At 36.6% G+C, this 16866-nt stretch overlaps 1 protein-coding gene across 4 annotated transcripts in view; it reads right to left on the bottom strand.

Moving 5' to 3' along the window:
* Nucleotides 1–2748: 2748 nt before the first annotated feature.
* Nucleotides 2749–16866, bottom strand: part of ARAP2 (ArfGAP with RhoGAP domain, ankyrin repeat and PH domain 2) — a 191473-nt gene continuing 177355 nt past the window's right edge. For all 4 annotated transcript variants that reach the window (XM_002929010.4, XM_034671975.1, XM_034671976.1 and 1 more), the window contains 2 exons: nt 11789–11923; nt 2749–4945 (listed from right to left, as the gene is read on the bottom strand). In XM_002929010.4, coding sequence (XP_002929056.1) covers nt 4562–4945; nt 11789–11923 — 519 coding nt within the window. In that variant the 3' untranslated portion in view covers nt 2749–4561. The remainder of the gene's footprint in view (nt 4946–11788; nt 11924–16866) is intronic.

The following is a 16866-nucleotide window of genomic DNA, read 5'->3' as shown; positions in this document are numbered from 1 at the left end:
TTATACGCAACTAATGAAGCATCGAACTTTGCATCGGAATCCGGGGATGTACTGTATGGTGACTAACAATAATAAAATAAAATATGTACTGTATTTGAAGTTATGATATTAAATTATTTCCTCTAGCTCAGTTATATAGAGATGCGTAACCTGTAAAGGATCTAAGACAGACCAGTGAAGGAGAAAACCACATGACAGAAATATCCTGGAGACCAATGCTAGAATGTTTCCCAGAAAGGTGGGGTGATCAACTGTGTGAAATGCTACAGATGGTGATAGGTGTTGAGGTACAACATCTGAGAAGTGACCATTTGAATTAGCATTGAAGTTGTTCTGACCCTGCCAGGAGCAGTTATGGTAAATAGCAGGAAACGTGGCTGAATGAAGAGGTTTCAAAGAGAAAACGGGAGGGGATAAAAAGGGTGGCAAGTGAGAGAATTACTGAAGGGGAAGATGAAATCCCCTCCAATGAGATACAAATGTCACTTTTATTTGATGGTTAGTGTTGATCTAATCTTAGGCAGTAGGATTCTGGTTTGGCTCATCTGGGTCAATTGAAGGACTTTACGTCTCTGTCTAGTGCGTACTCAGTTACTGAACTCCAGATCTCTCTGCGGTGTTCATTGGAAGGATTCACAGTATTCTCTGTCACGTGTGTGAGGGGTGTCTTCATTCTGCTGGAATAGTGTTCTTGAGGTCATAGAACTTGAATCTTTACAAGCAGACCCAAACTATAGTTTTGCTGGGCAAATTTTCAAATGTTTATATTATTTTAGCATTCAAGTTGTCTGGCTAGCTGACTTCTAAGCAATGACATCTCAACATCTCTTATTCTCCATTAATCATTATGATAGCTGTAATATTACACTGTATTCATTGCATTGATGTAATAGTACATTCTGATAGTTGGGATAACAAGAGTGTGTGAACCAATACGGATAAATGGCAGGGAGTATTCTGTTTGATATCTATATTAAGATCAACATAAAAGTGTGCTAGGGCTTTCATTAACAAAATACCACAGACTGAGTAGCTTAAACAATAGGGCCTTTTCTTATGGTGCTGGAGGCTAGAAGTCTAAGATCAAGATATTAGATGGTTTTGTCTGAGGCCTCTCTCCTTGGCTTGCAGGTGGCCACCTTCTTGCTGTGTCCTCACATGGCCTTTTCTCTATGCGTATATATCCCTGGTGTTTTTTGTATCCAAATTTACTTTTTTTTTTTTTTAAGGACACCAGTCAGATTTGATTAGGGCCCACGCTAATAACTTCTTTTTAACTTAATCACCTCTTTAAAGGCCCCATCTCCAAATACTCCACATTTTGGGGTACTGGGGATTAGGTCTTCAACATATAGGGTTTGGGAGAACACAATTCAGCCCACAACTTGTGGTAATCTGTTGTGTTAGTGGATATTTTAAGAACAATGGGGGAAAAAAACTGATAGAGACAATTTGAAAATGAGTAAGTCTCAGGACTTGAATCAAAGGAGAGCTAGAAAAACTAATACATTAATAAGTAACATTTATTAAAACTATGAGATACGTGTGTATATGTATATACACACACACATATAAATATATATATAAAATTAGTTACCACAAAATGCCTACAAGATAGTTATTACTCCCACTTCTCAGATGAGGACACTTAGATTCTGAACATGAATCCCATAATTCATATAAGGTCTTAAATCTATAGAGCTATCCCAATTATTAAATTTACATTCAACATATGGTAGCCATGGTAGAGAAGATAGGAATGTACAATATAACTTAGAACATTTGCAGTAAAAAATTGTTCAAAATAATATATAAAAGATTAATTTTAGTTACCTAATATTCATTTCTGTGCTTTGCATTTCCAGATGATTAGAGATAAACATGATTGTACATGACAGAAAATTATTCACATTATAAACATAATTCTATCTTTTGAGTGAATAATTATGGAAGTCTTGGTGCAAATTTTGATATAAAAATTTTAATCATCTTTTCTCCATAGTGATTTTCAAAAGTTTGAGAAAACATGAAAATATGTGAATACTAGTTTCTTCAAATAAGTTTGATGCATTTTCAAAAATATTTCCTTTTGCAATAAACAGCTTGTATATTTTAGAATTATAAATTATCATCTGAACAATGCAAATTGGCAGCTATTATAGTTATGTACACAAGTCATATTTTGCTTCAATTACTTTTGCTTAGTTTTGAATTTTCGGTGCCACTTTCATAAGTCATCAGGTGATGATTTGTTTAGAAGTCTAATATTTAAAAGCTATGTCTAGTAATTAACTTTAGGGCTATGGAAATGAAAGAGCACCATTGCTGTGTTGGTGTACTATCTGTGTGTATTCATTATTTAAAGTAGAACAATATTCATACTGACAAGTTTGGGAAAAAATGACATAGCTTGTTTGAAGCATATATTCAAATATTTATTTATATTTTAATATTCTTTTTTTTTAAAGATTTTATTTATTTATGTGACAGAGAGACAGCCAGCGAGAGAGGGAACACAGCAGGGGGAGTGGCAGAGGAAGAAGCAGGCTCCCAGCCGAGGAGCCTGATGTGGGACTTGATCCCGGAATGCCGGGATCACGCCAGGAGCCGAAGGCAGATGCTTAACGACTGCGCTACCCAGGCGCCCCTATATTCAAATATTTAAAAAGGAAAAAAAAAGTAAAGAAGATTGGATTTATTTCAAAAAAAACCTTTAACTTCTGAAAATAACAATCAATCATATTCAAATGGAGTTGTAAAACAATTTTAATTTTTATTCAAAATATGAGATGTCATCATTAGCCCTTATCTTACTCTTGAAAAATGGAGACAATTATAGAGGAAAGGAAGGGAAACAGGGCTATTAGATTTTAAACTCCAGTTTCAAAAATATTCAGGTAAGGCAGGTAAAAAAAAACTCCAGGTACTTTCCCAGTGTCCAACATTGCCATATGCCTGCTTATCTCATAAATATTATCATTTATTAGGAATAAAAGTTTATTTTAGATTTTTTTTTCCTAAATAGCATTTCTTAAGTGAAGGCTCCCCAGCAGTGCTAATACCTGCTTCATAAACTGACCTGCAGTTTCTTTAAAAAATTCCAATCGATTTGGATTTAAAGAATAAATACCACACACCCATGGCAAACTACTGTATCACCACAAAATGTAAGTGATTAGTATTTTACAATTAAGAAATTCAGAGCATTTAAGAGTGTATTACTATACTGTGATTGGACTGACCAAAGTACGGGCCTTTGTATAACAGATTCTGAAAAAGTCACCTGAAAAACAGGGGGAAATAAGTGGTTGAAATAAAGCTTAGCTATATAATTTTAATCAAAACTCATCAGACCTAATAAAATTCTTAAGAAATCAATGAAAAGCGCTGTTCCTAATGTGAACTATAATTAGATAGTATTGACTGTCGGAGGAAAATCACCAACTCAGTAGCTGACCTTGATGTGGAAGCAAAAACAGAGGGCTTTGTTATTATTTAGCAGGCACAAAGAGGAGACTTTTTTTTTCTTAAATCAAGAGACTTGATTAAATGTGAACGAACAGGTAGCCGCCAAAAGTGGGATAAACTATCCCCCACCCTAAAATGGCCATATGTTGTTATCCTGCAGTTAATTCTGACATTGCAGAGAAGCCTATTACCGCCTTACTTAAAATAAGAAATGAAATATCAAGTAAAACAACAACAATGAAAAAATAACAAAACCCTGTTGATAGTGAATGCATATGAAAACCACAGTAAGGAATTAAAACAAAATGTATACAGCCACAGTGCAAACGGCGTCCATGCCAGGTCCTGTGCACACAGTGAGTCTTCAGTGCAGAGTATGTGTCTTGTCAGCAGCCCCCTCTGCAGAACTGAAGTGTAGTGAGTGTATTCTGTGGCCGGTTCACTACCACCGTAAGTAGGCGTGGCCACTGCTGTTATTCGTGGCTGTTGGCTGAACGTTATCTTGGGAAACAGTCACTAGACTTTTTTCTTAACAAGCAGTTTCTCGTTAGTAAGATTCATTCTGGTTCACTATGGATCAGAACTTAACTGACCTTCATTTTTTGTTCACTCCTGGCCTCTTTTTAAAACTCCATTGTTTGATAGGCAGCCACTAAAATAAATCCTTTCCCTTTACAACTTCCCTTTCTTTTCCGTGAGGTGGACCCTATGTAAACCTAAAAACATACATGGTAACTTAATATACAAGGTTTCTCAAAGTGCAAAATGCGGTACATACAGTTTCATAGGCTTCATTTAAACAAAGCATTTTATACAATACAGTACAGTTTGAGATTTCTCCTAAATTACACTGTTCAACAGACAACTACTATAAAAGCTCGGCTGACTTCTACAGTTGAACTGTACAAGCTTTGTTCGGACCTAAAAAAGCGGCATCTTCTACTTATGTATGTACATATATATTTGAAAATGCTATTTAAATGCTTATGTATAGCTACACAAATCTTACAAACCATGAATTTTACTGTTTGGTTCTGGTTTGCAGACACACACACAGTATACAATATTTAAAAAAAAAAAAACAACTGCGGAGCTATTTTATCTCTTTCTGCAAGATCTGCTCGTCCTCTAAGTCCTTTGGAACGGTTCTCGTCCGCTGCAGCACCATGCTAAGTTCTTCAATTACCCTTGATGGTAACTTACTACCAGAGTCCAAAGCAACTTTGCCATTTCTGTCCTCAGTCTTCCTCAATGTCTTGAGGCCTTTATGGCTTTTTTGTGGCCCATGAAGGACCTCAGCCTCTGTGTCCTCCAGACAGTTGAGACTCTGATGTTTCCTGGTTCGAGTTCGAAGTTTCTCGTCCTTGTGCTCCAGGCACTGGGCCACCATGGAGGCTCTCTCCTTTAAGCTGCTCTCCCCCAACTCTTGATCCCGCTTTTCACTGAGCCGCAGCCTTTCCAGTTCTGCTCTGGCACTCTGAAAAGAAAATACAACATCTCACAGGAAAGCCTTGGTACAAGGTAAGTTTAAAAGACACGCCACGTACAAGTTGATGTTTATGTTTGTGCTTCTTTCTATGACTGAGGTTCTAACTTTACTTTGACAGAACGGGCATGTCTGAATTTACTAACCAAGCGATCAGTACAGGCATCTTAGAGCTACAAAATCAACTGAAAGGTAGACAATGGAAATTCATCTTAACATGCATTTAACACACAGCTTCCAAGAAATCTCTCAGGTTAGTTATTCAGACTGACTCATTTCAAACCTGCCTCTTCCAATTCCCTTCTGTTTGGATGTGTCCTATGTTTGTGTATCTGGAATTCCTACAGTGTCCTGTCCGTCGCCACGTGATGTGGGACATGCTCTATACTTGTACTAAAGCCCCCTCTTTGAGACTTGCAGTACACAGTAGTATATCAAAAATGCTGAGAAGTTCTAGGGCAGAGAGATGTTTAACTTCTTTTTCTGTTTTTTTGTTTTCTTCCTCCCACACAATGCCTATTAGAATCCCACAGATACATTCCTGAAAACACTGAAAAAATATATACATACATATTAAACCCACTTTTGTATCTGGGGATTAGAGTACACATTAATTCAGTGAGCTATAAAGGTGCACTTTCCTAACTAGCATTCAGAATGTCTGGTGACTGGGCAATTCCTGGCATACAGAACTTCCATCAGATTATCAAAGGACACGAAAACCTAATCAAGTATAAGATACAAGGACAAACTACAGAGAATCAAAAGCACTGAGCACCATGTAGCCACACAGAAATGATACCCAATAAACTGGATCAGGGTATAGGTGGAGTGGAAAGAGAAAAGTTATTTTTCTTTTCGCAAGAAGCAAGAACTGAAGAAACATCTTAAAAATTTTTCCAGTAAAAACTGCAAAGCCTAGAAAGCAAAAGTCTGAAGGAGCACGTAAGTATGAAATTGTGAGTAGCATAAATAGTAAAGTTCTTCAGTATAATAAGTTTACAAGACAACACCCCATCTTTCTCTAGTTTTCCCTATGCCAGTTACCTAATGTGATTATCTGAATGCCCTGCTAGAGAGACTCAGTGCAAGAAGGGTTTTTTTTGATATGGTCATTGAAGTATGAACCTCTCACAGTGCCTGCACTTAGAAAGTGATCATTAACTTATTAAATAGCGAATAAAGAAAGGTTTAAAATTTTTCAAATGTATAACATTATTCTATTTTCCTAAATTCTATCAAGCCCAAATGTGGAATTGAAACATACAAATTCAGGCTGAATACAAATATTCTCACAAATGTATTTTATACATTTTGTAACCTGGAATTTTCTGACAAAATTATGATTATATATCTGAGGTAAATATATTTCTTCTACTCTTAAAACTGATGAAATATTTAGTATCTAGCTTAATTCTAAAGTTTCATTTGAATATGTTAAAATATTGAGAAACTGGTGGTGCTTGCATAACGTGAATGTAATTATTGCCATTGAAGTATATAACTCACATATGGTTAAAGTGAACAGTTTTATGTTACGTGTATTTTACTAAAACAACCCCTCCTCTGCAAAAAAGGAACGAGTATGGAGAATGATACCAGCATAGGGCTATAACTGGGAGATTATAAATATTAAATATGTTAAGTTTCACTTGGCATCTCTTACCTGGGGAAAATTAAGGAGCCATATAGACTTTTATTCTAAATTGAAGTGTAGCTGACACACATATTACATGAGTTTCCTGCGTACAACACAGTGATCTGACGAGTCTGTGTTATGCGATGAGCGTCACCAGTGCAGCCACCACCTGTCATCCTAAAGTGCTACTATAATATCATTTGACTATATTCCCTGTGCTGTCTCTTTTATTCCCATGACCTATTCATTCCATCGCTGGAAACCTATACACCTCTCACTTTTTCATCCGTTCATCAGGCAATGGACACCTGGGCTGCTTCCATCATTTGGCTATTGTAAATAATGCTGCAGTAAACCTAGGAGAGCATATATCTTTTTGAATTAATGTTTTCATCTTCTTTGGCTTAATACACAGTAGTGGAATTAGTGGCTAGTATGGTGATTCTATTTTTAATTTTTTGAGGCACCTCCATACTGTTTTCCATGGTGGCTGCACCAATTTACATTCCCACCAACAGGGGAATGTGAAGGACGTTTTTTTTCTCTGCAGCCTCACTGACATGTTATTTCCTGTCTGTTGGATACCAGCTATTCTGACTGGTGTAAAGTGCTCTCTCATTGTGGGTTTTTGGGTTTTGTTTTTCTCTGCGATTTTGATTGGCATTTCCCTGATGATGAGTGATGCTGAGCATCTTCTCGTGTCTGTTGGCCATCTGTAAGTCTTCTTTGGAAAAATGTCTATTCAGATCCTCTGCCATTTTAATTGGATTATTTGTTGTTTTGGTGTTGAGTTTTGAAAGTTCTTTACGTATTTTGGATATTAACCCCTTATTGGGGATATCATTTACAAATACGTTCTCCCATTCAGCAGGTTGCCTTTTGTTGGTTTCCTTTGTTGTACAAAAGCTTTTTATTTTGGTATAGTCCTAATAATTTATTTTTGCTTTTGTTTCCCTTGCTGGAGGACATGTACCATAATAAATATGTTGCTAAGGCCAATGTCAAAGAGATTACTGCCTTTGTTTTATTCTAGGAGCTTTATGGCTTAGGTCTCACCTTTAAAGTCTGTAATCCATTTTGAATTTATTTTTGTGAATGGTGTAAGAAGGTGGTCCCATTTGATTCTTTTGCATGTAGCTGTCCAGTTTTCCCAACACCATTTACTGAAGAGACTGTCTTTTTACCATTGGATAGTCTTTTCTGCTTTGTCAAAGATTAGTTGACCATATAGCTGTGGATCCATTTCTGAGTTTTCTGTTCTGTTCCATTGATCTAGGTCTATTTTTGTGCCAGTACCAAACTGTTTTGATATTATACATTTGTAGTATATCTTCAAATCTAGGATTGTGATACCTTCAGCTTCGTTCTTCTTTCTTAAGACTGCTTTGGTTATTCAGGGTCTTTTTGTGGTTCCACACAAATTTTAGTATTACTCTAGTTCTGTGAAAAATGTTATTGATATCTTGATAGGGACTGCATTAAATCTGTAGATTGCTTTGGTAGTACGGACATTTTAACAATATTCGTTCTTCCAATCCATAAGCATTGAAAATCTTTCCATTTGTGTCGTCTTCAATTTCTTTCATCAGTGTGTTATTGTTTTTGGAGTACAGGTCTTTCATCTTTTTGGTTAGGTGATGATTCCTAGGTATTATTTTTGGTGCAACTAAATGGGATTGTTCTCTTCCTGCTATTCCATTGAAACTCAGCACTTTAATAATGTTCTTCTAATCCATGAGCATGGAATGCCTTTCCATTTGTTTGTGTCATCTTCAATTTCTTTCATCAGTGTTTTACAGTTTTCAAGATTAGAAGTCTTAAGTTTTTTTCCCAGGTTATTTTATTCTTGCAATTACAAATGGAACTGTTTTCTTAATTTCTTTCTGCTACTTTATTAGTGAATAGAAAGCAGAACAAATTTCTGTATATTAATTTCGTATTCTGCAACTTTACTGAATCATTTATCACTTCTAATAGTTTTTTTAGTGGAGTCTTTAGGGTCTATAGTGATTTCATATATCGTAGTAACAGTTCTCATTATCTTTCAACCATCAGCAGAAAGACGTCGGGATTTTCTTAGACGTAGAATTTAGGGGCCAAGTATTCATGCAGGTAATGCTGAAATTTCAAGTAAACTTTAATATTAGCCTAAGAGATGTAATCTTATATGATTATAAGACTGTGGTGGTAGAAGTGACCTGTTAAGAGTCGAGAGGATGGGGGCGGGGCGGGGGGAGCCTGGGTGGCTCAGTTAAGCATCTGACTTGATTTCAGCTCATGATTTCAGGGTTATGAGATCGGGTCCCATGTTGGGCTCTGTACTCAGTGGGGAGTCTGCCTGATGATCTTCTCCCTCTGACCCTCCCCAACACTCTCAAATAAATAAAATGTTTTTAAAAAAGAGAGGATGGGACAGTGAGGCTTTGATGAACAATGCTGGGAGTGCCTTTCATGTTGTGGGGAAAGAAGGACATATGCACTACACTGTCTTTAAAAGATAAGACATTAATAATTTAAAAAGGATACAAAAGTTATGAAATTAGAGGAGCGAGAGGAAATGTGGTCCAGATGATGTCTGTATGTGTCAGAGTACGTTTAGAGAAAAGTAGTTGTTTGACTGGAAAGGTCCATGTGAAAAGCAGTCTTTCTCCTTGCAGAGAGTAGTTCCTATGTCTCAGCCAGAGCAAGGTGCAGGAATGTGTTCTCAGAGCAAATCACTCACATGGCTTTAGTCTGTGCCCACATCTATTTTCCATTATATCCAGATGTAGGCCACTGGTTATGGAGGCCTCAAAATACCAAAACACACAATGACCAATACGTGGATTACAGCAGAAATGCTCTTAAGTAACTTTCACTACTAAACTCACTGTATTAGTTGATAATCTCCAGGCTATAAAATATATAATCTTATCATAAATCTTCATAATACTGCTTTAAATGCATTATTTACAGTAAATTAACATCATGATTAAACTATAAAGTATATTATATTTTAAGACACAGAAATAGAAATGTCCACACGTCCAAGGTCATGTAAGTGGGAATTTGGAATGCGATGCCACGTTGGCCTGTCTGGAACCAATGTCTGGAACAGCTTACTTTCCCTGACTTATTCAGCTAGCTCACTACTACTCAATTTTAAAAGTCTTTTTTTCCAGGAAGACTCCCTGCCTGATTTAGGTACCTCACACAAATTTTAATAGAACCTCATGAAATCAAGACAAGACTTGAAATGGTAAGTTGCCAAAGCACCAAATTTACCAATCTGCCAATACCTTGTTTGAAAAAAATTCTTCTTGAATATCACCATTGACAGGACTATACATTTTTCTTATGAGTATATCCTACTTAGCAATATATATTTTTTAAAGATCTATTTATTTACTTATTTAGAAAGAGTGCAGGGGGGAGAGAAACCCAAGTAGCTCCCTCACTGAGTATGGATCCTAACATGGGCACAGTCTCACGACCTGGAGATCATGACTTGAGCTGAAACCAAGAGTCGGACGCTTAACCAACTACGCCACCCAGGTGCCTCCTTATTTAGCAATATTTTAAACCATTTCCTCTTTTTAAAACAAAGGATCAAAAATGATTTCTCATTTTGTAAATATACTTTCTTAAAGATTTACGTGAATCTAATTCTATAACAAACATTTCTATAGTTCACATGCAATGTTTAATTTCTATTTTGCTTTAAACTTCCAACACTGGAACATTTAAAATTTTTCTTTGCCAAAATGTTGAATCACCACATTTACAAAATTTACAAAAAAGGTTAATTTAGCTTAACTATTTGTAAATTTTCTAGCAATTAATATTTCATGGAATTATTTTAAGAGCCTAGAACAAGTTCTTCGTAGTTTGGAGTTCATCAGTTTTCTGATCTTAAGTATGCCAAAACAGAAACAAAATTGTCTCTGAAATTCTGGATTTGAGATTAGGTAACAAACTATTATGCTATATATTTAATCATCATCCTAATTCTATACTGGATATTGGTTAATGCATTTTGATTTGGTCTTAATAATTTATCTTTTGCTTTGCCCCATAACTGATCCTAAGGCCACGTCAGAAGCAGACGGGGTCCCAGCAGGGCACATCTACTCCCTACGACGTTTGCTTCATTTGTTCAAATTATGTTTCTAATTTGGGATCTTGGGAAATATGACCCTTAGAATTTTAAGATTCCAGATTAGCTGAGGAACCCATAATTGTGCAAATACTTTTTTTTTCTTTTTAAAAACCAAGAAAACCTGTAAGTGCAGAAGGATGGAATAGGCAACAAAGGAAATAACCCTTATTTTTCACGGCTTTTCTTTCAGTAAAAAGGAATATTACACTGGGGTAAATGTTCAAGGAAAAATCTCCATGGAAAAATATTTTTTAAATCTGATCACTAAACTAAAAATACCTTTAGTCTTTTAAAAGAAGTTATCGCTGTTTGGAAAGAAAGAGATTCAAACAGCTCAATTCCTAATCCCAAAGAAATAAAACCTTTTACATGTTTTCTTTTTGCTTTGAGGGGCTCAATTAAGGCACTGAAACATGCATTAATCCCAAGTATCTAACGAGTTTTGAGTGCAAACAGATTTTCTCCCTTCCTGAAGAGACAGAACTTCAAGTCAAGACTGATGCTATGTATGTTCTCCCCACCCCGCAAGGTGAGAAGGAAAACAAACAGCTGCTTTCCTGAAAGATGCTCAGGGGTCATCATGCAGTTCCTTAAATTAACTGCGACACCCTATCAGTTCCCAAACCACTGGAATTTGATTGAGTTACTGCAAAGTCTAGTTACCATGGCTCCAGACATAATTGGCCCTGGGCTCCTTTTAAGGGTGGTAAAAGTGAACTTGTAAGACTAACTTGAGATGGCGATTTACCAGGTGGACTTCTGTATTCACATTTAAAATTCTTGGCTGTGTGAGGGATAAGAAAATAACTGGTATTATACATATTTAATGGGATGGTCAATGACAGCATTAAAACTCTTTAAGAAAAGTTAAAATATAAAACTTAAAGGAGGAGCCCAGGGTTATTCATAATGTTTTCTTGCCGGTTGTGATTTTTACTATGCTTTCCAAAGGTTATTGTTGTGCTTTTGAAGCTAAAGAAATAATGTACTTAATCACATTAATACGTAAGAAAACAAATGCTATAATTAATATTAAACAAATAAAATCCTAACTTACCTCAATATTTCTCCGGGCTTGGGTTCCACTTCTCTCATGCTGGATGGGAATTAGAGGCAAGCCTCCAATTTTGGGATTTTTGGTTATAGAACGTTTTCGTTCCTTTCCAGCCGGTGGCCATATATCATTTTCATGCTGTGGAAACACAATTACTGTTGGTGTGTGATTCTGTTATGTGGTATATCATGTTATAGAGTCACTTGGCTCCTTTTCCATACATCCAAATCAAACGACCCGCTTTCCATGAGAATGCCATTTGTAATTATGCCATTGACTCTGACAGCAGCATGGCTTGAGGATGTAAAGCTCTTTAAGTGAACAGGGCTTTGAGGTCTCAGTTCAATTTCTAAGTTTCAAATACATGGCTTCTGCACTACTTATCAAATCAAAAGGAGGAAAATGTTTGAGGAAACTGGCAAATCTCTTTGTGAGGAAAAAAATAATACACATGCCTATATTTCTAGGGCCTGCAATCAAAGTAATTATGCATCCATTTTCTCCCTCCACCAAAGACAACGTTAGTGTAAAAATAATTTGACCTAATAGACCTAAGGCACGGCTATCAGAAAAATTAGCCTTCTTTTATGACCTTTTGAAAAATGTTACTTTTTCATCTAATTGAATTCCAAAGAAATTACCCTGTACACAGACATTTATACTGAAAATCACTGTACAACAGAGAGTATGGCACATTTGTTCTCAAATTATTGACTACATATTCTGGCCAACTGAACTATAGATATGACTGGAGGAAAATTAATTTTGCAATGGGGAGAAATATCCACAGGTAAAAATATAAGCCCCCTGAGTGATAAATCCTTCAGATATGCATATAAAAGAAAAATCTTTAAAGATATTTTTTCTACTCCTCAGGGTAGATTAACTTTTCAGAAGCTGGCAAAAGCAAACTGATTTTCAGATAACAATCTATGAAAGAAACATAGAATACCAATTATAAAATGATAAGCTTTACAGATGTTCTGATGAAATGAAAACCCTTAGTAAACTATATAGCTAAATGCCTATTCTTATGATTCAACACATTCCTGTCTTACATTGCAATTAGTATTTTAATGTGTTTTATAGCAAATAATTCAACTAATATTGACTGTGTACCCATATAGCATGGCAAGATTGTATTGAGGGACATACTGCCAGACTTGGTGCTTATCAAAGTGCATAATCTCATTTAATGCATATCATATAAATTTATGCAATCTCACTTAACATATATAACTATAATCTCTTTAATCTTCAATGATCCGACAGTGTAGATCTTTACTACTAGACTGAGTATATATGCATCAGATGGGGCCTTAAATTTTAGGGAAGGATTTACTTTGGTTCAGGAAGTCTGTAATGGTAGATTATTAAATATTTCAGAGAGAAGGTTACAAGCTTCATAACGCTATGTTTATGTTGCAGCCCCAGACTTGGTAAAAATAATTTTGATATTATATAATTGGGATGTTCCCAACATGTAAAGCTCAAAGAAAGTTGGCTGGAAAGCAATTCATTAACCCTATGGATTATGCTTACACTTTTACTCACTGATGTATAATACGTGTGCTAAATGATATTCCGAGAAATCTAAGAGGAAACATGGTCTCAAATACGTATTTCTTTTTCTGACGTGATAAACTACATTGTGTATACTGGCTAATTAGTTCTTACCAGATTGATCCAAGAGGTATTTTTCCCAACATAAAAAACATTGTATCTAGTAATACATTCTGACATTTCTAGTTATTTGTAAGTGACCTTAAGAGTCCTACCACATGGGTCATACAGCTAAGGATCATACTTTCATTATTATGACCAGTGATCACACCCCAAAATCTTCAGTTTTATCTCCCATTTTTTCCCCACCCATCCAGCTTTGAGGCATAATTGACAAAATTACAAGATACTGAAAATATACAATGTGATGATTTGACCTATGTATACACTGTAAAAGGATTCTCCCCCAAGTCAATTAAGACATCTATCATTTATTTTGCTGAGAACATTTAAGTTCCGCTCTTAGCAAATTTCAGTGATACACCATAGTATTATCAACTCTCTCAACAGTGACCATGTTCTACATGAGATCCTCAAACCTTGTTCATCTTATAGCTGAAAGTTTGCACCCTTTCACTCACCTCTTCGTATTCCCTCTACCCACCCAACAACCACTTTTCCACTGTTTCTAGGAGTTCAACTTTTATTTTTAGATTCCACATATAAGTAATACTTGCAATCTTTGTGTGGCTTATTTCACTCAGCATAATGCCCTCCAAGTTCATCCATGTTGTCACAAATGACAAGACTTCTTTCTTATTTAAGGGTGAATAATTGTGTATGTGTATACACACATACACTTTCTTTATCCATTCATCCTTGGACTTAGACATGACCTAAGGTCATTTACATACCTTTGCAATTGTGAATAATCCTGCAATGAACATGCTTCTTACTCTAACCTTCACCTCTTACCTTTCCAGCTAACATTTAGTTTCGTTCACTTCTCTAGACTCACTGAGGCCTCCATTCGATTCTCTACGTCATTCTACTTTCCACATCTTCCTCCACTTCCTTCACAGCCTTAGATTTCATAGTCAATAAGAATAGTCATCTCCTTATAAACATCTTTAAGTCCTGTGCTCCTTCTCCGTTTCATCATACTTGCCTGGCAAAGCCCCCAACCTAGTTAAACCCAATTCTACTTACTCTGTGGGTGCCTACCAATTAACGAAGAAAGAAAAGATGGTCACTCTCTAGATTCATCTCACTTTAAATTTCACCTTGAAGTGTAGGTAAGCACTCACCATTAAGCTGAAGTTCTACTATAGGACAATTGGCCTCCTTCACTCTCTGAAGATTATTTCTCCCCTTTCCTCTGTCCCTACATTTCCAATATCCCTCCCTAACTCACTGAGGGTGAGTTTTATAATTACTAGTAATCACTGAGGAATTTCATTTTCCCACCATGAAATATACTACTCTCCCTGTATCTTTTAGCCATATAAGTGAGCCCCCCCTCTCTTCCCAGTATTGACTCTGATTACAAATAACCTTTCTTCAGTCGTAAGTGCCCAGTGGGCTACAACATACAGTCAATAACAAAGCATGACACTCTGTTGTGCAATGATGAACAAATGTGCAGTTGTTCACATTGCTTCATGTCTGCTCAGGGCCTCTGCTGGTTTAATAATCGCTTTCCTCAAAATAAGATAAAAACAGAGAAGGAGGCAAACCATAAGGGACTCTTAACTACAAATTGAGGGTTGATGGAGGACAAGGGTGAGGGGATGGGGGCTGGGTAAAACAGGTGATGGCCATTAAGGAGGGCACTTCTGATGAGCCCATTGTGATGTAAGTAAGTGAAGAATCACTACATTCTACTCCTGAAACCAATGCTACACTATACATTAACTACCTTGAATTTAAATAAAAACTTGGAAGGAAAAAACCAAAAAGCCCAGCTCCAATACAAAAAAAAAGAAAAAAATCACTTCTATCAATTAGCATATGCACAAAGTATATAGCCTCCCTTCTTAAAGACAAATAGATTGAAACCCCAAAACCTACCCTAACCTCTTCTTTCTCTCTAGTCACATAGCCTCATTTATCTGCATAGCAAATTCCCTGACTGGATTTTCTATACCAGTCATCTGTTTTTCCTCCCTCTCAACCCTTCTCATTTCCTTTTTTTCCCTCTTCTGCTTTACCTTTAAAGTTTAGAATGCCCAACAGCTTATTCTTCTGTCCTTTTCTTCCTTTTCCTTTTCTTTTCCTTCTCCCTTCCTTTCTTTCTTCCCTTCTTTTTCTCTCTCTTCCTACACCATACTCTCCTTTCATTTTAAATTCTCATATCTCCACAAAATCCAGAACTTTCAATGCAAACTGAATGCAGACTTCCCCCAAATTTACATTTCATCCCAATTTTCACCTAAGATTTTTTTTTTTTCCTTTAAATCTCTACATCAAACGTGGGGCTTGAACTCACAACCCTGTGATTAAGAGTCGCATGCCCTTCCAGCTGAGCCAGCCAGGCTCCCTCGGCCTGAGTTTTTGCTCTATACATCCAATTATGTCTATCAGGCACCTCCAATTTCATATGGCCAAAACAGAACTCTCAATTTTCTTCTGCATCTCTGATCTTAACACTTCTATTTGCCAGTTGCTCTTTTTAAGGAATTAAATATCTGAATTTCTGAAAAGTCACAAATAAGAAGGAAAAGTCTCTAAAAAAAGTTAAGTCTTTTTCTGCCTATGTGTTTTCAGGTAGTAACAGTAGTGTCAGACTGAGAAGAGCAGTGTTTATTAACCACTGGAAAGGTTAATAAATTAAATGAACAGAGAAAATGGTTTTCAAAAAATAAGGGCCAGATTTGGGGGTGAATTAACTTCCCACTTATAAGAGAAACAGGGAAGTATGTCCTCGGTAATAAAGAGTGGCAACTTAATCGTTACCAGTGACTTTCAACGCTCTTGTGGGAAGCGTTGCTGGGAATTCAGCCAGACAAGGTGGGGGGAGAAAGCAATCCTATTAATGAGACTATTTAACCCTTCCCCCAAAGACACACCTCCTATAGGGAGGAGACTAAGTGGGGAATTGAGTATAGGTATTAGCTTCGGCACCCCGGGTTTAAACCACTCACTAAATGTATGGTGCTGAGCAACTGACAGCATCTCTGTTACCTTTATTCCCTCATCTACAAGCAACGCCATGCATGGTTTGTTGCAAAGAATACGTGAGTTAACTCTTCTGATGAATCCAGCATACAATAAGTATTAAAGGAATGTAGCCTCCCGTCCTTGTTTCTGGAACGGCTAGGGTGGGGGGTGGGGGGAGTAGGCGGCCATAGGGAGAACAAGAAGGAAAACAGCACACTTTTCGAGATGAAGATGAATGTGGGACTCTGGTAAAACAAGCTCCTCTTTCTTATGCCACCACTGAAGCAGTACACCTCTCCTAAGGGAAGGAGTGGCTGCAGCGCCAAAAAAGAAGCCTCAACAAAGACAGTAAGCCCTCTTTCAAAGAGTAATGGATAAATTCGGATTCTCATGTTTAAAAAATATATAAACAAGGGGAA

This window comes from Ailuropoda melanoleuca, chromosome 11 (assembly GCF_002007445.2).
Source record: "Ailuropoda melanoleuca isolate Jingjing chromosome 11, ASM200744v2, whole genome shotgun sequence".
Taxonomy (NCBI): Eukaryota; Metazoa; Chordata; class Mammalia; order Carnivora; family Ursidae; genus Ailuropoda; species Ailuropoda melanoleuca.
The sequence above is the reverse complement of the archived record's forward strand: the minus strand, read 5'-3'. Positions and strand labels throughout refer to the sequence as shown.